At 42.3% G+C, this 20646-nt stretch overlaps 2 protein-coding genes across 3 annotated transcripts in view; one reads left to right on the plus strand and one right to left on the minus strand.

Annotated features, from left to right (window-relative positions):
- Positions 1-20646, minus strand: part of LOC308176291 (protein C19orf12 homolog) — an 85663-nt gene that overhangs the window by 31115 nt on the left and 33902 nt on the right. Inside the window, exon 9 of the transcript XR_013938210.1 lies at positions 18346-18504. The gene's annotated coding sequence lies outside the window, so the exon portion shown is untranslated. The remainder of the gene's footprint in view (positions 1-18345; positions 18505-20646) is intronic.
- On the plus strand, positions 1856-5017 carry POP4 (POP4 homolog, ribonuclease P/MRP subunit). 2 transcript variants are annotated; one of them, XM_080551828.1, is made up of 7 exons: positions 1856-2077; positions 2191-2243; positions 2564-2787; positions 3366-3443; positions 3656-3717; positions 4052-4153; positions 4638-5017. In XM_080551828.1, exons 1-7 carry the CDS (start codon positions 2071-2073, stop codon positions 4772-4774), a joined length of 663 nt encoding a protein of 220 aa, XP_080407954.1. In that variant the 5' UTR covers positions 1856-2070; the 3' UTR covers positions 4775-5017. The 2 variants fall into 2 exon arrangements, with proteins under 2 accessions (XP_080407954.1, XP_080407953.1); XM_080551827.1 differs by having other exon boundaries at positions 1940-2077; positions 2542-2787.

Genomic DNA, 20646 nt, shown 5'->3' on the forward strand with positions numbered 1-20646 from the left:
CTGCCAGGAGGTCTCTGATACACATCAATCGGTCCTCATACTTAATACTCTGAAGAGGCTGGCCCTTTTTTCTTTACAAACATACACACATATCTACAATTTCATTCCCCGTTAGGTATCACTTCAGTGCCTTTGTGCTCCACAGCAGCACTCAACAAATTGTCGTATTTCCTATACTCTGGCTCAGTAACTCGCTCTGTACGTCTCCTTTACCAAGCAGTTCTTCATTATGTGCTAAGCCAATACCCACCCCGTGACAGGAATATAAACACTTTATTTATTTGGAGAACCAACACATCTGAGCAGAGGGCAGCACGAGCTGGGATTCAGCTGGCAAGGAAAAGGAATTAGCTGCACTGGTTTCAAGAGCAAGACGTGTCTTATCCCAAGAGTAGAGAGGCAGCAACAGGGGCAGAAGAGGCAAACCTCACAGCAGGTAGCACCTTCCTTGTCTTTTGAATATGAATGTTTGACTCTGGTTAGAAATAATGTTCATTTTGCACCTTGATCTTTGCTGTAATAATAGTAATGTAGCTATTCAAAAGCCTAACAGAAGTTAATGTCATTAAATGTTTCCTATCTGCTTTAATCTAAATGGCTAATCTAACAATCTACCCTGGCCACAGCTTCCTCCTTTGCAGGACCTCATCACTGTGATAAGCAATGTTACTTCTCTTTTTTGTGTTCTTTTTATTATTATTATTTTATTTTGCTCTTAGAGATGACTGTCCCCTCTGGTTTGTGATTTACAAGGCACATGGAGCTCTATGGGACCCTTACTTCTGCAGAAACCCAGTTCCAGCCACACCAGCAGCCGTGTACTCCAGAAACAATGGCATATATAGCAAGGCTTTCCCAGACTTAGGAAGTCTTTTGTCACCTCTAGCAGGATAGCCGCTGAAATTTGAGGTTAAGGCTGGGATCTGCTACCTTAGCCAGCAGTGGGGTAACAATATAGTATTTCTTTTGATATGCCAAGTAGTAAAACCTCTCTATAAAAAGCTTTTTAGCAAGCAGACTCTAATAATTGTTGTGGGTTTTTTTTAACTTGTTTGCTCAGAAAGTTTTGAGATGCCTTTCCTTTCCTTTCCTTTTGTCCAGTATGACCTTGCAGTGCAGACTTCTGGCAATGCCAGAGACAAAGGACTGGTCTCCCGCCTACCAAATGCTCTTTCTACGCTGTCCGCTATTGACAGTTATGTCTGTTCGCACATAACATCCCGTCTAAATCTCCCCCCTTTCAGTGTAAAGCTATTCCCCCCTGTCCTATCACTATCTGCCCGTATTTTCTCTCCGTCCTGAGAAAATAGTTCTGGCACAATTACTGCTTTGTGATAAGAATTTGTGAAATTAATTAGCAAAGTTATATTGTCTTTAATAAAATTTTAAACTTTCCGTGTTAAATTCATAGGTTTAACTCAATTAGCATCATGTAATTTTCTCTATTTTCTGAAGTTTCTCCTTTATCGTTTTGCTTAAGGCAGTACAAGGCTCGCTAACCCCACCGCGACCAGGGCAGGCAGGGACCGCTGAGGAAGCCAGCGCCTCAGTACGCGTCGGGGCAGGCCAGGCTGGCAGCCCCGGGCCGCTGGGCGCTGGATCAGGAGCGGACGGCGCCCAGCCCGTCGCACCGGCACGCGGCGGCACCGCGGCGCCAGCAGGGCACCCCGCCGCCCTGCGGGAGGGCTGCTGACGGCCGTGTGACACGGCACAGCGGGCGCGTTGTCTTTCGAACGTCTGTCACGGCCTGGCATCGCTCCTCTAGCGAGCGATGCATCGGTGCAGCTTTCTGCGGTTCCGTGAGAGGCGGGGGCGCGGGCCGTTATTTTTAATTATCCCCGGTAACGAAGCACGGCAGCGACCAGGCCTCCCGCCGCCACACCCCCCCGGGACCCCGCGCATGCACCCCTCCCCCTCACGCCCCCTCAGGAGGTGGGCGCGCGCAGCACCGCGCATGCGCACCCCGGAGGCCGCCTGGCGGATAAAAGCGGCGGCGGGCGGGCGCCGATCTCGGCTGCAGGCTGTGCGCGCGCGCGGGCACGTCAGCGGCCTGCGCCCGGCGCCGCCGCCATGGAGGGTGAGCGGGACGGGGGGAGCGGGGTCGGGCCCCTTGGGGGCCGCTGGTCCCCGCCGCCGTGCCCCGTGCGGGTGCGCTGTACGGCTGACGGCCCCGCTCTGTGCCCCGTGCAGGTGCGCTGTACCGCGGGCTGCCGCGCCAGGCGACGGAGGAGCTGTGCCTGCAGGTACCGCCGCCGCCGGCCCCGGGCACTCGGCGGGGGCTGAGGCGCTGGGGGTCGCCGGGGAGCGTCGGGGTCGCGTCCGGAGGCTCCGGGCCTGTGTCTGGAGGCTCCCCGAGGTGTGGGCGTGGGGGTGAGTGGAAAAAAAAGCTCGGGGCGTGTTGTGCTTGGCCGCCTGGCGGCCAGGTGGGGCTTCAGAACGTGAGGTATGTTAGTACTGCTCTCGTGGGGTTACTGGGTGGCTCTGTCACCGGTAAGGCCGGCAGGCAGCAGCGGCTGCTTTAGTTTTATTAAGTTCGTAAAGTGTTTCGTCAAAATGTCTTCAGCCTCAGAGGTCAGAAGAGGCTAAAGCCTTTGTAAGCGCCTTCCTGAAGCGTAGCATGCCAAAAATGAAAGATGAAGCTATCCAGGATGTGTTATCTCGGAAAGCTGTAGTTCTGGAGCATTATGCCAAAAAAAGAAAAAAGCAAAAGAGGAAGAAACCTAAAAGCTTTACTGCAAAGCAGAGGCGAGAAATGCGTCTTTTTGAAATCGAACCTGAACAGCAGAGGTAAGATCTAAAATACTTTCTTTGTGTGAGAAGTTCATAAAAAGTAAAAACCAGGAGCACATATATGTGGCTACTCACTCTTCAGTACATACAGTCAGTCTGTTACTCTGTGGCAATTAACCACAGCAATTACTTTGGCTGAATATATGGTAAAATTGTTTGTTACTGGGTTCTCTTTCCTCTTGTGTACCCAAATACAAGAAATCAAAACCAAATACAGTTGCCTTGGATTTCTGTTTTTAAAAGTTAAACTGTGACCAGAATTTTCTGTCGGGTTTCTCAACTTAATACATGTTAAATGACTTCCTTCCTTGTAAAACGAAGTAAGGAGGGAGGTAGGGGAGTAGAAATCTCTTAATGCATCACTGTTTTGGGTTGACAGGAGACTATTTTTTCATAAAAATAAACCTGTTGGTTAGTGGTCTACTTCCCATGCAAGGTATTAGAGCAGGTAATAAAAGGTATTAAAGCTCATCCATATTTAAAGAGTTAAGACTAACATCGATTATTTCAGTAATCAAGCAACAGATTTTTTGATAATTAAGTTTTGTATGATAACTTTTGCCTTTTAACTACAGATATGCAATCTTTTTACCACTGCATGAACTGTGGAAACAGTACATCAGAGACCTATGCTATGGACTTAAACCAGATGCGTAAGTTCAGATATATTAAAATTAGTGGGTTTGGTTAGTAATTATTTTCAGGTTTACTGATTTACTTCTTGAAGTATCAGAGCTATAGAAAGAGTATATATACACCTATAAGATGAGTTTTGATCATGATTTCAGTAATCCCAGTCACTTTGTAAACCTACTCTTCTCCATATATTTTTCATTCCTTCTCTGATCCCACCCTCTTCTCCAAGGCAACCACAGATGGTTCAGGCCAAACTGCTAAAAGCTGATCTCCATGGAGCTATTGTTACAGGTATCCTGATTGTTTTGTGTTTTTTTCCTCAAAAAAATGTGAAGTTCAGTAGACTCCTATATTTCAGATGCTTATTTTTAAATTCTTTTTGGTATTGAATCTAGAATCACATAGTAGTTACTGTGATTAATGCTTTCTCCATTAACCAATTCTACTTAACTTTTAACTGCTTTTGAAAACCTGATTGCAAAGAAAACTGAGTTCTGCCAGTTATTACTGTAACTGCATTGTTTCAGAATATTACAATGAGCTTCTGAAATCATGAGACAACTGTAGAACAGCAAACAAACTGCAGCTGAGTTTTTCTAATGCATATGTATTCTTGTTTCTTCAGTCACAAAATCAAAATGCCCCTCTTATGTTGGGATAACAGGAATCATTCTACAGGAATTTAAACATGTCTTCAAAATTATCACTAAAGATGACAAAGTAAAAGGTATGCTAGATTTTTTCAGTGCTTCTTAAAACTTGAATAACCAAAATTTCTTAAATTCACACTGCTTTTGAGCAAATGTGTGGTAGTGCATTGTTCTGTATCAGTCCTTTGTATCAGTTCTTTGCATAGTAGAAGTCAATGTTTTAACCAACAATGTAAAAGCCCAGTATCTTACCAAAAGTATTTCAGTAGAAGTGAGCAAAAGAAAACATTTTCAGTGAACCTAATATGCATGTGGTGTGTTCATCTGATTTACTTTAGATGTTCTCTGCAGCACTTACTGCATGCTCGTAAAAGAGGACTAACTTTTAGTAATTGCTACTTAAGATAGAGGTTTAGGTTATGTATGTTCTCTTAAAGCATAAACTTGAAATGTGCCAAACCTGAAGCCTATGTGTGAATAATATCCTGTGGTATATCAATATCTGTTTTGAACAGGGATTTTAGTCCTTTTTCATTAATTTCTTTCCTTTTGCATTTTCAGTTGTTCCCAAACTTAACAATGTATTTAGCTTGGAGATTGATGGATTCATTTCCTACATTTATGGAAGCAAGTTCCAGTTCAGAGCAAGTGAGCGATCTGCAAAGAAGTTCAAGCTAAAAGGAACTATTGACCTATGATTTCATAGCAAATCAGAAGTATATTTAATAAAAATGCCTACTGTTTTCCTGCAGTTTGAGAACCAGGTTTTCTGGCAAACTGAAAATGGAATTAACTGTTTGAAGGTTTTCTAGAGCATTTCTTCATACTGAAGACTAGCTTCTGTTGCCTTGAAAGTACTCTGTTGGGCTGTCGGAGTTTAGTTGTGTTATTTGTATGTAAGTATGTAACATTCTGCCTTGTATTAAACTTAGTACTGATTACCTGGCTTCTGTTTCAGTTTATTAATCGTATATTTGCAATGAAGATTTTATCTTTGAATTTTGTGATAAATGTTACTGTTGCCTTCTGTATAAACTGGGCAACATCTAACTATTTTCTCCATATGAGGAGACTATAGAAAAGCAGTTTTCTTCAGTTTCAGTCATTGCTCCTGGGTGAACATCAGTGTCTTTGCCTGGTACAAGTATATGCAGGTAAGTTGGTTCAACTGATAGGTTTTACCTTGAATATCTCTGTTCCAGTGTTTAATATTGTTGTAGGTAAGTGGTACATAAGTGAAAAATCTAAGCATACAGACTGGCTATAGCAGTTTGTCTAGCTTTCATAATGAAATTCCAAATTGCATTTAGCCAAAGCCAAGTACTAAACAGGTAAGTAGTTCATGCTGCATACATGCTATTCTGAGAAACTTTTTAATGCAAGCATTAGGGAAAAATGTCTTCATGTCAGCAGCAAAGGTGTTTTGTACTGCAAAAGGTATCTTTTCCTGACAGCACAATGCAGAATTCATTTTAAGAGGATCAAGAAAGGTTTCTGGATTGTCTTCTGCACCTAAACTCTAGGGGATGCTTCACTATTTAACTTGCAAGGACTGATAAATATCAAGGTCAGTAAAATTACTCATATTAGTCTGCACTTATTTGTGCTATTTTAAGAGTTGTTTTCTAAATGGAGGAATATAAATATTAAAGTTCTTTTGAGCTTACATGGTCATTCAGAATTCCAAAACAATCATCTGGATTCCGGTCCATGAGGTGTTTAAAATTAACAGGCTCTTAGTTGAGCATTACCAGAAAAGCAAGTTATCCAACTTAAAATAAGTAGTTCTGTGTTGCAAGTACTGAGAACTACTTGGTACTTAAATTAAATCCAAGTCATTAGAAAAGAAATAGCGTCCTCAATCCCTTTATCTCCTTTTTTCATACTATTTTTACTTGGTGTACTTCCCAGGATCCTTCTTGGAGTCCCAGATTATTATTTTGAAATCCAATTCAATCCCTCCAAATCAGATCTGTTAGCCAGGTTTGACTTGTCTGGGAGGTGGAAACAATCCCTGTATTTGGATCACTTTTTTTAAAAAAAAGCATCTGATATTTACACTAAATAAAGCTTTCAGAATTTTAGTTTCAAGTGTGGATTCCTTTTCATATCTATGGAGAACTTTTCCCTGCCACCATTCCAATGTTTGTAGCCAACTAGGAAAACTTTAAGAAGGTAGCTGTTCTCACATTGCACAGTGAAGCCTTGTACCAGTGTTAGGAGCATAGCTCAAGCAGAGAGGTGGTGCTCTTACAGCAGCACTGTAATGCACAGGGGCCATTTAGCAGACCCATGAAAATACTGACCATGCCAGTCAGCCCTCATGGGGGTTACAAGAGTTGCATCTCCCAGGGAAGATTGCTCAGACAGATCAGCTTCAGCATCACTGACCCAGACTCTTATTCAAACTGATCACAGCATAGGCAATCTCTGCTTACAAGAAGAACACTGTCCTCCTCTACCCCCGCTGAATTCAGGACTTTAACCCCTTTGAAGTAGTTAGAATGGAAATAAAACATACATTTATTGACTGAAAAAATAAGTCATTTCACACTAAAGGAAAACTAGGAGAGATGCTGAAAAAGCTTCTGAAAACACAGACAACATTCAAAAGTGACAAAGAAGCTTTTTACAATTAATACCTATGAAGCAAAATCAAGGTGTCTTGAAGTTGTTAGAGTAATGTATAAAAAGGAAAGTAATATCTTGGGTTTAAGTTCACTGAAATCCATTAGTTTCCTACAAGAATCCAGAAGGAAAAATAAAGTGCTAGAAAGCATAAATTATAGTAGAAACTTCCCTTGCAGGACAATGACCTAGTTTTAATTTTGCTTACAGCTATCAGTGTAACACCCAATTAAAACATCTGTTAAATGCCTATAATATTAATTAATAGGGGGAAGCTAGTAGAATTTTATTGGCATAGTCCTGTTAATTAACAGGAAAGACCATCAATAAATGTCTTGAATAGACATAATTAATGGCAATGCCATACAAATTGGAATTTGCAGTACAATGAAACATCGTGCCTAAGGACATACCATATTCTGCCATATGGACATGCAGATAAATAGGATACAACTTCCCCTAGCTACTACCATTGCCATTTGTTAAACTACTTCAGTGACCAGAAGACAAATGCTGCTTAGCGGTCCATTTTGACAAATAACAGCCAGGTATTCATTATTTACAGTGAAGAGTACTGAAGAGATGTTCAAAGGTCTCCTCAAGGTAATCGCGTGCTCGTAGCACATAAAGACAGATGACAAATGAAGACTAACGAGATCTGAGCAGCCAAAGCATTCAAGACACTTTTACTGCAGTTGGTAAATCACTTGAAGAGGCCTTTCTGTAATGACTCAGTGAGGTGTTCCAAACAGCCCCCACAAATCACTTACTTAAGCTAAATCTCTCCTGTACACCACTGGTATTGCTGTCTACCCACAGGCTGCTCAAACCAAACTCGTATCTGCTGTCTCCATGTTCATCCCTCACTAGAATGCAATAAACTCCCTGTTGCTTGTGAAGGACCTTTCTTGGAAACTGCATAACACAAAAATGACTGCTTGCCATTCTTCCCCTGCTGATTCACAACCATTCCCCCATCTCTTCATTAGCTGAGACAGTAAATACTTAATGGATTTAATACTAGCAAATTGGGGAACTAATCACAGCTGTCTCTAACATACCCCTTCCTTCTTACACTGAACTTGGAATTGCATACAGCAGGGACACATTTTTCTTAATGATTTTTATACTCAGACTCTCCAAAGAAAAAGCTAATTGGGGAATAATCAACAACAATGAACAATATACTGTCAAACTACCTTACTCACACATTTCTGCTTTCCTATTACTACATGTATATAATAAAGATACACATATTCATACAACTGTTTCAGTTCAGATTACATCACTGGTTGTGGTATAAAACTAGGTTAAACTATCCAGTTACTGCATTTTGAACATTTAAACAGGAAAGGGGAAAACAAAGAAACCCAAGCTCTGTTTCAAACCCCAAAATAATTCACTGTAGGAAATACTTAAAGTTAAGTCACATCCAAGAAAACACCTAGAATTTGCCATCTGAAGTGTTTTTATACTTCCTTTCACATATTTTATACTTCCTTATTTCACATAAGGAAATTCACATTTTTCCATACCTCCTTCCACACCTTTTAAAACTCCCTTAAAAAGCAGCTATGATCGATCCACTGTGCTGTGAGAGCCATTCATCTAAAACAACTGCTTGCTCCTCTGCATCAGCAGCAGATTTTCAGAAAGCAAGCACAGCGTCTTCTCAAAACCAGCAGTGGCACTGCTTTTACCTGAACAGGCCAATTCCTCAGCCCATTACCAGAGCAGTTACACACATCCATTCCCCACCTACAAGTCTAAAAACACAGAGGTAGGTTTTCTAACTAACAAAAAGTTTCAGCTACCTTATTATTCCTGCTGCAGTCTCTCACACTTCCACCCTGAAGACTGCTGGATGGCTAATTCCTAGCAGCTGCTATTTGTACCCCTCCCTCAGCCCACATTAACATTTCTGAAATTAAGCTCTCACTGCTTCTGCAACGATCTTACCATAGGCAATGCAAGTACAAGGTTTCAGCAGCCCATGAATTCTCCTTTTTGGCACCAATATTCCCACAGCCTTCTTCAGCCTACACTCCAGGAGAGATATCAGCAGCACCGGCACAAAATGAGGGTCCCAACAGCCAGGAGCAGCTGTATCTGGCCAGCCTTCTATGACATCACAGCTGAAGCACATGTCCAACAACTGGTCTCCTTGTAATGACTAACCTCCATTAGCTGTTCCTCTTATCCCAGCTGTATTGCTTCTTGCACCCAAAGTCAGTAAGTTAGCATGGGGGGCCTTGGTGAGTACAGTACATTAGTTGACCAATATAACAAACACCCACCTTCATACATCTTAAACAGAAAGAAAAACTGGATTTACAAAGCTTTTCATACGTCAGCGTTTACCAGACCATGGTCCTGCGTGCCAGATTAAGAAGTACGATTCCAGATTACGTGGCAACAACAACCAGCCCCATGTAATTTCACAGAGGTTTGACCCACCTTTGCCTCACATTCCCCTTTGTTAATTCTGTCATTTCTATTCTGAATTATATCTCCCACAGTGTTTGATGAATATGTAGTTTTGGTAAGACAGAAGCCTCTCTCAGTGTACTGGTTTAATTAAACTAACTAGCAAATGTGAAAAATACAGGATCACGCATCCACTGCCGTTGAAAGGAGTATTTGCATCTGGCAAATACAAACCTCTTGGACTGCGGAACCAAGGGAACCTAGTGCTCTACGTACAGGTGGTTTCTGACACCTAGCTCTCTACAGTCTGCATGTAGATGGGGATTGGGGAAAACTAGAGAGGTCCCAGCAACATTTAACACCAAATTATGAGCTATCCCCCCTAAGAGGCTCTGTTACTCGCTACTATATCAGTCAGATGAGGTACAATACCCTATAATCATTAAGTAGAGAAAAAATCCAGTATACAATTGACCAAAGTAACATGACTGACAGTTTTGAACCAGGTTGCTGAATGAAAAGTCACAACCTAAGACAATAATTTAAGATTTTTTTTTTCAGTCAATTTGGAGCTATTCCCATAGGGCCTAACTCTTGCCCGGCAAAACCGATTTAAAACATGCTATTTTTCATTTCAGATACTGACTGTTCTCCTCATAACCATCACCTTCTATAGGCAGCTGAACAGCACGTTAAAGATTTGCAGTACAGGCCTACTAATTCAAAGCTCTTTCTGGCATATTAGTTAATAAATTCAGCCTCGTTTCTTTCAGCTCTCAGAATGAGCTCCTGGCTTTATGACGTGTGCAAACTTTTGACTGTGACTCAGATCTTAAAATATGTGAAAATATATAATAATACAGTTAGAATATCCATTATAATAATACATAATTCCTGGGAAGTATGATATTACCAGAAATGCCAAAGGAGTTTGCTTTGATCTCGCAAATTTTAGAACAACAATCAAAATTGAATGCAAATGCTTAAGACCTCACACGCTTGTTAAAGGCAGAAGTTGAAAAACCAAACCACCACCAGGATGGCACTCATTTGTCTGTGAGTCAGCTTCTCAGCTGAGGGATGCAGGCGAGGGCCCCAGGCTCTTAACCCAGGAGTGTTTAAGGAAACTTGCATCCAGCTGTCAGGGAAGACCTCTGAATACAAGCTCCTTGACCAGCTTCTAGTGTACACACAGTATCAGCCCCAAAATTGATTCCACTTAATAGCTTTGTTATTTTGGAGGACAGAGAAAAATAGGATTGCGCACCTCCTGGAAATGTTAAAATAACCCCATAAATCCAAATGATTTTTTTTGGTGAAATTGTCTGCAACACTCTGCCATGCATATTCTTCCTCTAAAGGATTATTTCAAAATTATGGACTTAAAAATGTTCAGCTGGATAGTTCTTGGGTGGCTGAGGTGCTCACTGAAGAATTTAAATGATGTAATAGCTATTGAACACCCCATTATATGGCTGCCTAATTAATGTAAATGATAGTTATGTCTCACTCACAGAGGATTATTTTACATGAAGGAAAATCTACTCGCTGCCACAGTAGCCATTTCAGTAGTTTTTATAGGAGCAGTTGCATTATGACTTCATTGAGTAAAAGGTAAGTAGCCATCCTAAATAATGAAGATTGAAGGCTTAATAGTCCCAATAAAGAATCCTGCAGGTTTTTTATTTCAAAAATTAGAGTTTGATAGCAAGCGTATGATAATAAGAGGAAAAAGAGCACTGGCACGTGGAATCTTTCTGCAGCCTGGGCTCCTTGGGAGCTTCCATTTCTTCTGCATATAAATGCAGAAGAATAAGGAGAGACAAAAAGGAAAATAAGCTCTTCTTTACTTTCATGACACTGCGTCCTATCTCCATGCCCCTCCCTGCAGCAACATTTCAGTGGATAAAGGATTTGTTGGATTGTGCTTGTTATACTTAAAGGCTAACATTACTGGAACAGCTGTGTACAGCTGATCACATACCCACAAATACCTTCAAACAATGTGAAGTGCTCAGCTTAGGCCCATTTGAGTGGTGTTACGCAGACATAAACCAGCCCTGCAAATTTGTCTCAGAATTGTAACCTACTGCATCTCCTTTTTTGTGAGGTAATAGTCAAGGGACTCGCCATTTCTGTTATGAGACCCTATTTCCAAGGGTATATGTCACAGATTATAACATTTATAAAAATTCAAATGAGATTTCAAACTTGGCATGAACATTCTCACTTGGGATCTAGTATTTTTTAAGCAAATCTTTGCAAGAAAACCTAAAAGTTTACTTGTTCTGTTTGTTATTTTTGTTCTATGTTGCTTCATAGTTCTCAATCTAGACCCTTACGCACTCCCCATCACAGTATCCACGTAATCTCTTTCCACAGCTGTATTTTCAGAACAGTAGTTCTGAGCTAGGACAATTGATTTGACATTTGTTTCTCCAAACAGGAAGCTTCCACAAAGGCTTTTACAAGAACTTCTGTTCCCAGGCAGCCACTTTTTTTTTTTTTTTTTCCCCAGCCATAAAGCACCACATGTGTTTTAGGAAGTAAAAAGTGGCAACCACATTAACCTGAATTATGGTAACAATGACTACAAAACAAGCTGGCTGGGGATTTGCAAACACAATCTCCAGATGTCTACAAAAGATCTGATTTATCAAACATACTCCAGGCAGGATTTGTTGTGGTTTTGAACTTTCTAATAAAAGATGCTTGTAGTATTTATCTACTGTTAGTTTCAGCAAAAAGTGCTGCCCTTATGATATCTTTCAAAAAGGTGAGTGGATCCCTTTAGAATAATCCCCTGGATACAGAGAGAACCACAAACCCCAGAATTCAAAAGTTGGAAACACCAGTGAAATGAAACAAGGTGAAGCTGAAAGTTAAATGTGTATGTGTTGGGGGGGAATTGTAGGCAGCTTCAAGAAGAAACCTCAGGAACCACATGCTTCCCTCTGCATGGCACCTGGTACTGCTTAAAAGTATGACACTAAACAGTAAAGATTAGTTCTACCTCTCATTTTGATCCTCAACCTCTCTGCTGAGGCCATTATGAGAAACCTTGGCTAGTTCTCACTTTGGTGATGTTTTTTTTTGAAATGATTGCCTGCCATACAAGGACTGGACTGACATGAACATGTTCTTTCCAAGCAGGTCTTCAAACAGGCGTCCCCTCAGAAAAGTGCTGCATGCAAATAACTCACCACTCATGTTAGCTGTAGAGTGGCACAGTAAGGGCAAGAAGTAGCAGAGCCGTTAAATTTATATTCCCTCACCTGCACTCCCACAGTTCTATCATGCAGTAGTTTGGTTTGAAAACCTATTCTTCATACAAAGATTACGAGGCCCCATATATCCTAGGCTCAATCTCCAAGAGAAAAAAAAAAAAAAAAAAAGCACATACATACATGGAAATGAAATAAGAAAAATACAAGACACGTATTTTTTTATTTTGCATTCACGGTGCAATACCTCCTATTTGCAATGACTTGTGAAAAACAGCTTTTGGACAGCACTGCACCAACATAATTTCCTTTGCTTCTACTTCAATTAAAAAATAAAAATAAAAAAGATATAAAGCTGGGTCAATTCTTTAGGATACCTTAGAAAACCTGAGGTTTTCTGTTTTCATGCAACGGCTTACTTCCATAATTAACAGAGAGTGAGTTCCTAAGGTGAACAGATTGAGTAATCAAGCTCAATTAAGCATGCGCAATATGCACTGTAACAACATTCACTGTTTGGTGAAGTGATAAAACAGCTTTATTTTCTTTTGACTCCTGGCAGTCTATCTCAAAGAACTGTTCATCTCTCCTTCTGCCCAGCTAGCACTTTCAGGAAGAGGTATCATGAATTCTAGCTATTTTGTCAAAGATATTTTGGGGGAGTGGGAAACAAAGTAAAACATCCTACAGCTGTATGGCAGGGGACAATATTATCACCTACAGAGGCATCAAGCTTTGCTGGTGCAGTCCACGCCCTGAGCAAACATAATTTTTGTGCAGGACGGAGGTATTGTGCTCTGGAAGACGCCAATTTTGGGCTATGTGCTTATGAGGAAAAGAAAGCTTTCTTCCCAGGCAGCAGAATGGTTTGTACCTTCAGGAAAACTAAATTAACATCTTGTGGCTCGGTTCTGACGCACAGGCATTTCATTTATTACTATTTTTGTTTTTGCTGTTTTCTGTTGCAGCTAGCATAAAAATAGAAATCCCGCCTCTTTCTATGCTTAGAGCGATATATTTTGCTTTGTTACCAGCAGATGGAGCCAGACGCTCACAGGTTTAAAGGGATTTTTTTTTCCTCTGTTCTAACAGAAAAAACAGCCGTGAAGCAGACGGTGCCTAGAAACTGCTCCCTTACCTTACATGAACTTGCTTTTTTGCCATGCCTATGCGTACAGCTAATCTGGTGCATGCCTTACCCTATGTCAGCTGCCCTTCTCTGAGGTTTCCATAACAAGTGATTTTATTTTCTGCAAATATGTTTTCTAAATTATTTTTGGTGCCAAAATGAAATCAGGAAACATAAACTAAGACAGGCATTTCCAACTGCTAAAATATCGTACCTTTCGTTTCACTCACATGGGGATGTATTCTTAGAAGTCATACATCTCCCAGAACCATCAAAGGTTCATCTTGCTGAAAGCCACATAAATGTAGGACACAGAATAAACATCATACTACACCTAAAGCTTAAAATACATGCTCCGATGAGAAAATAGGCTAGGCCTGTACTTCAGCATTGCTGCTGTCACTCAGAGTGAGACCTGCAGCTGAGCAACATGCCTTTCCTCACCCCAGCAGCATGCAGCTGCCCAGCATGACCGGCTGCCACAAAGGTACAGCCGTTTTTTCTCACTGTTAGGCAGGCCAATAAAACCCATATCCTGCTTCAAGACCTACTTGTAAAAAAAGCAGTGGGAGCAGCTCCACCACGGCTGCAACAGCACTCCTCAGGCCCGCTCCAGGGCAGCTCCCGCAGTGTCCTACAGACACACTCGGGCTGCAGCAGGCAAAAAGCATTGCTGAATGCCCCAGCAGCCCTGCACTGAGCCACTGTGACAGGGCTGGGCAAGTCTGACAGCAGCAAGGCTGCAAAACCCTATCCCTTAGCCAAGGGCATGTGCTCACCTCACTGCATACAGCCATCTCCAAGATGGGTGAAGATGAAATGAGCGTTTGTGAAATGACATGCAGCTGAGGGGTTGAGAAACTCTTTACTGAAGGTATTAAAGCCCATTAGGACTTCCCTTTGTTGGCTACTTGCTTTGTATCAGCTGCACGAGCAGCCAGCTCTAGAGAGCCACATCAAAGCAAGATAATGGCATTCCTAGTTATGTGATTCTAATAAAGCCAGCAGAGATCTTTCAGGTAAAAATGTTTATTGTTCAAGAACAGTCAGGTCCTTTCATGTCCTTTCCTGACCTGGCAGTGTCCCAGATTGCTACAGAAGAGTTTTAAATAGACAGACTTAATTATGCTATGTACCACCCTTACTAATCTTAGGCAGCAGGAGCAGCAGTTAGCAGCTTACTCTTGTTCATTTCATGACTACAATGCCACAACCCCTTTTTAACAAATTGTCCATCATAACACCTAACATCTCCCTAACAGGCCATTAAAATGGAATCAGCAAAACATTCTAGCTAAGTGGTTCACCAAACAAACAAAATTACTTTTTTTTCCAAAATCTAAATACGGGACAAAGCATGCTGCCTCTTTAGTAGGAACCCTGAATGCTGCAACCTGCTGTCAGCTGTACTCGCACATCACACATGGCTTCAGCTCCCACCAGCCCCTGTGAACCACCATCTGCTGGAGAAAAACAGAAGGGTTTGTGCAGCACTGAGTGGAGCCCACAGCAGGCAGGATTGACACATCTGTCATCCTCCATCCAGAGTTTGTGAGTGCCACAAGAAGGCTTTGGCATGCGGACAACTGAAGTAATAGTTATTACTAATTCTCAGCTTTTTTTTTTTTCCGAAAAATTGAACTTGCAGGCACATCTCCACCAATCAATTAAAGGAATCCCTGAGTGACTAACCTGAAGAAAAAGTCATACTGGCACTTTTTCCCTCGTTGACTTCAGTACTGTGGCCTAAAGTCCGTACAGGTGTGGTTGCCAGGATTTTGGAGCAATGTCTCCAGCACTCACACAATCACTTAAAGCCTTGGATTTGCTTCCTCTGCCAACAATAGAGGGACAACACCCAAAATCCTTAGGAAACCTGACATTTAGGGATCACTTCAGGGCTATCAAAGTACTCTGTAAAGGTGTAAAGAAAGCTGTGGATTAGGACCCTGAGGCAGGAAAACCCCTCAGCATGGACAAAAAGGACTTTCCTACTCTTCCCCTTTGCCACCTGTGTCTGTTGCTGAGCAGCTACAGCTGTTGCAGCAGATCCACTCAAACTGGGGGAGGCTGAGACATCTCAGCCACGCACCTGGTGCAGGCAGAGTTCAGCTGTGCAGCAAAGCCACCAAAAGTGGCTGTATTGTGTGTCTACTGGGCTTAATCTGCATTACTCTACAAAACTCATGAAGGACAGTATGCTAGACGTATTCCAAATACATCACCTGCACTGTTCCTGCTCTCTCTGCCCAGAGAGAAATGGAAACCCCAGACAGAAACACAGGATTCGTATTGAAGATCGCCATTGAAACAGGACAGCAAGCCAAGGAAATCTTCAGGAAGTAGCAGAAAAGGCCACACTGTTGATAGACTATTGTGTTTGTAAGATGGACCGGGAGTCAAACTACTTTGTAAAGAGACCAAACATATCACTTAATAAAAACAAGGCATCCTACAATGAACCTCTCCTTCCCATATTTATTCCTCTCTAAACGCAGCAGTGCACAGATTATAGGAAATGGTTTTACATTTAACTTCAACCCCAAGTGGTAAAGAAACGGATTGTATCTCACAATGTAAATTTGCATCTACCATCATTTAATGGATGTTTTATACATGCTATGTACTACTGTGTTTTTATGGAAAGGCAAAAAAATTACTTGGGAATTTGTTTTTAATTAAGCAATAAGGCTCAATGGGGTACTGCTATCACGCAATAAAACCACTCCTGGGGTGTTGTGAGGCATTTGGTCCAGATGAGTGCTTCAAATCACCCCCAGATTGTGATTAGATGATTACTCCCTGGAGTTAATATTAGATGGTTCTCTCTAGAGTTGTCTTATTGCTATTATAAAAAGTCTTCAACATGGGGAAACTAAGTAGCTTTTGTGCTTGAAGAAGATGAAGTTCGCAGTTTCTACTGTTGAGTGGCTGTCTGAGCTGTGTGGGTCCCATAGATCAATTCACCTATTTAGCATGCGTGAAAGATCATCTCAGTGCATTTCTTTGACCTAAACAGTTTTACAATTAAGTGGCTTTTTTTTTTTCTAGGAGATGGAAGGATATAAAGACGCAAACAACTCCAAAATAAAGCAATCCCAAGACAAGGCGCTAAGGAATTTGATTCTGAGATATGTCTTACTGGCTTTATCTTTTGGTAGGTAATAATGAATCCTAATCACTATTATGCTAATTGTATTAATGAAGGCTAATGCATGCAGTAGTGGTAAGAGATTCTCCCAAGTTGGGTGCAGGAGGAGGTACACAGCCTGAGGCATTTCTAGGAGCTCCCAAGCTAATGAATTCAAACAGCCCAAATGGTACAGAGCCAAATTGCACTGCCTTCCCCTACCTCCCCTCAACTGCTCTTCAGGGTTCAGGTTACAGATGAAGCATTTCATTCTGGAAAAAAAAAAAAAGAAAAAAACACATACCCAAAAACAAAGTCTTCTGCATATCTCAGTATACCAGAAAGAAAGAAATCTCATGAAACATTAACTCTTGCAGGTACCTTCCACTCCCCAAAAGGCAGGATGGTAGCACATGCACATGGACAATTTTTGCATGGCTCAAGCTGACGTACAGAGCAAGACTCTCAACTCCTCCTTTCAGATGTCCCTGAACGGCCTGCCACACGCCTCCTATTACAAGAAATCCCTCTGGTTTCTCAAGCAGGCAATATTTTTTACACTTCATAAATTATGGTGCGCTCCTTCATACACATCCTCTGTATTCTGGCCTACGTCACATCTCATATGCTGCACAGCCCAGTCAGCGACAGGCTCCCTAAAAGCCAATAAACCTCCTCCTACCTCATATGAAACCCCCATGGTTCCTCCTTCAGCTCAGCACCTCTCCATTTAAAGATCCAACATGTCAATGGATGGGGATCCCAGTCAAGTTAAGTTTACTCTTTTACTTTTCCAGGATTTCAGCAGAACACCCTGAAAACATGCTGTATTTCTGTTTCCCCTTATATTTGAAGAACACAAAAGGAAATAAATATTTCCTTACTTTTTTTCCTTTCCCTTTCATAGAACTCCGCAATATGCACTCGATGCATAAAACTTCCCCAGATGCCCCAGGCAATCACAACAGATACCCGCCTGCACAAAAGGCATTGATGTGGGGCAAGGCACAGGTCCCTCACAAAGAGATGACCTTTCCTTTCTGAGCAACACACACACACAGTCTGGGCAACAGTTCCAAAGGAAAGAGACCAAAGCATGTTCTTCACATAGATAGAAGCTATATCCATGGACAAAGCAGGGTTTCTGAATGAAACTCTTTTATGTGTCTTTGACTAATCAGTCAATCATAAGTGAACACATTTACATCTTTTAAAATTAAGTGATGATTATCACCCTCTTGTTCCCTCTGCTTTTTTCTCCATTTTAATATCTGAAATGCCTAATTTAACTAAGTTTAGTGTTTGAAATACCTCATTGTTTACCATGAGTTATATTGTGCAATAAAAGCACACTGAATATGAGATCCCTGTTTAAATACAACAACAACAGTAGGAGAAGAGTTCAGAACATGCACAGAATTATGTTATTTGGGAAGGACAGTCAAGCTTCAAAAAAGTACTCTCTCCAAGTGTACTGCAAAATGCTGTTTTAGACATGTCATTTTTCTACATTAATTTCATATGTTGCTCTTCCAATATTGTACCCCTCTGCACTGAATGCCTACACCTTCTCATGGTTCTGGCATTTCTTACTCTCTTACCTCACATCTTTTTCACCCTCCCTTTTTGTATTTCAACTAGAGCCTGCTCCCATTACTGCATGAACACTACTCAGAAATAGTGACATGGCAGTACGCCCAACTTCCTGCTTAGTTGTCACTGGGTACTCACCCCTTCAGCTCCATAAAATAGAGAAAACTTCTTCTGAGCTTTCCTTGTCATATGTCCCCATACTGGGCAGCTCTTTGGTGAGACGTGGAGACTCACGGTGTCCGAGCCACTTAATGAATCCACTCAAAAAATGAACACAAAGCTCAGGGAACACACATGCTGTCGAGAGTGAAAGAAAGCATGGTTAGCAACAGAGCCTGAAAAAAAAAAATAAGAAAAAAAGAGAGAGTCTAAGTAACCTAGATAAAATAAACTTTTCCACTGAAATGATACAACCCCTTTCTTCTTTGCTTGTCATGCTCACTTCCCAGCCTTAAAGCACCCTTCTACTTTCAAGCCAACAGCCCACATGGGAGAAGCTGCAGAGCTGACATGGGGCATGTGGTGCTGGGTGCTCTGCATAGCAGGGAGAGGGATGCCAGTGTGGGACGGCAGTAAGGGGTCTGCACTGCAAGGCAAGGCACATCCACGGTCCTGGGGACAGCAGCTTCTTAGTCATCGCTTCGTATTCCCAGCACCAGAAGTCCAGCAAGCCCTCCTGACATCTGCCACACTCCTGCCCACTCTCCACTTGACCCCACAAGAGCAAGGCAGCGCAATTGTTCTGCTCATGGTTTTACATTTCAAGTGTTAGCATGTCTCATGTGTTCAGCATACTGTACCAGGCAGAATGGTACACACTGATGATATCATATAAGGAACATAAAAGTGATCAAATACCCTCAGTATTTCACAGTCGAGATGGGGGCTTTCAATGGAACTACATGTTACATGCTGATCCAAAACTCCACTGAAATTAAAACTCTTACCAAGCTTTGGATCAGATCTTTTAACTACTTCTGTGATTACAATTACAGACCGCCGTGAAGAGAACAAACTATTAACACTGAAATTGACTTAGCAGGGAAATCCTTAGCATTCTTCTCTCCAACTATATGTTTCACCACTGCTATTTATCAGTGAAAATTAAGAAGGAACAAGGAAAACACCTTATGCCTCCACAGCCCTGAGATGCACAGACAACTGTCAAAGCTTAACACACACACACACACTGGTGTACAGCCTAAAGATAAAATGGGTTTGAAAACCTCCTCATAATGGTGACAACCACAAATGTCTTCTTTTTTTTTTTACTGGTGAGAACACACACCCTTGTTGTTTTTTTTTTCCTAGAACCCAAGAGCAATTAGCTATTATGTATTTATACACAGCTTTTAAATTTAACCTATGCCATTTATGTCCTTGGTCATTTTTGGTTGTTCAGCAGTCAAGGAACAGCACTGCATAGAATAGACTCAGAATATCCCAAGTTGGAAGGGGCCCACAAGGATCACGGAGTCCAGTGCCCAGCTCCACACAGGACAAGACCACCCAAAAATCCAGCCCTGTGTCTGAGAGCACTGTCCAAACATCCCTTTAATTCTGTCAGGCTCAGGGCCGTGACCACTGCCCTGGGCAACCTGTCCCAGTGCCCGACCACCATCTCAGTGCAGAACCTTTCCCTAGCCCCCAGCCTGACCCTGCCCTGTCCCAGCCCCATGCCGTCCCCTCGGGTCCTGTCGCTGTCCCCAGAGAGCAGAGCTCAGCGCCTGCCCCTCCGCTCCCCTCATGAGGGAGCTGCAGGCCGCCATGAGGCCTCCCCTCGGCCTGCTCTGCTCCGGGCTGAAGAAACCAAGCAGCTCCTCATATGCCGTACCCTCCAGGCCCTTCACCACCTTTGCAGCCCTCCTTTGGACACTCTGTAATAGTTTTATGTCCTTCTTGTATTGTGGCACCCAAACCCACACACAGTACTCGATGTGAGGCCGCACCAGCGCAGAGAACAGCAGGACAGTCCCTGCCCTCTACTGGCTGGCAATGCTGTGCCTGATGCACCCCAGGACGCTGTTGGCCCTCCTGGCTGCCAGAGCACTGTTGACTCATATTCAACTTGCCATCAACCAGAGCCCCCAGATCCCTTTCTGCAGGGCTGCTCTTAAGCCCCTCATGCCCCATCTGTACGTATATCCAGGGCTGCCCCGTCCCAGGTGCAGAATCTGGCACTTGCTCTTGTTAATATCATACGGTTGGTGATTGCCCAGCCCTCTAATTCATTAAGATCTCCCTGCAAGGCCTCTCTGCCCTTGAGGGAGTCAACAGCTCCTCCTCATTTAGTGTTGTCTGCAAACATACTTCGCACACATTTGAGTCCTGCATCCAGGTCATTTATGTAAACGTTAAAGAGAACTGGCCCTGAAACGGAGCCCTGCAGAACCCACTAGTGACTGTGGTGACAAATACATGATCAGAAAAACAGGGCTG

Source organism: Anser brachyrhynchus (assembly GCF_964034855.1).
Source record: "Anser brachyrhynchus genome assembly, chromosome: 12".
NCBI lineage: Eukaryota > Metazoa > Chordata > Aves > Anseriformes > Anatidae > Anser > Anser brachyrhynchus.

Excerpts from the sequence above, each read along its gene's own strand:
- POP4 (XM_080551827.1), top strand. The coding sequence starts at position 1,955 with ATGCGCACCCCGGAGGCCGCCTGGCGGATAAAAGCGGCGGCGGGCGGG. Across the intron at positions 3,444-3,655 it reads TATGGACTTAAACCAGATGC|GCAACCACAGATGGTTCAGG; the intron begins GTAAGTTCAGAT and ends CTCTTCTCCAAG. Across the intron at positions 3,718-4,051 it reads CCATGGAGCTATTGTTACAG|TCACAAAATCAAAATGCCCC; the intron begins GTATCCTGATTG and ends TTGTTTCTTCAG.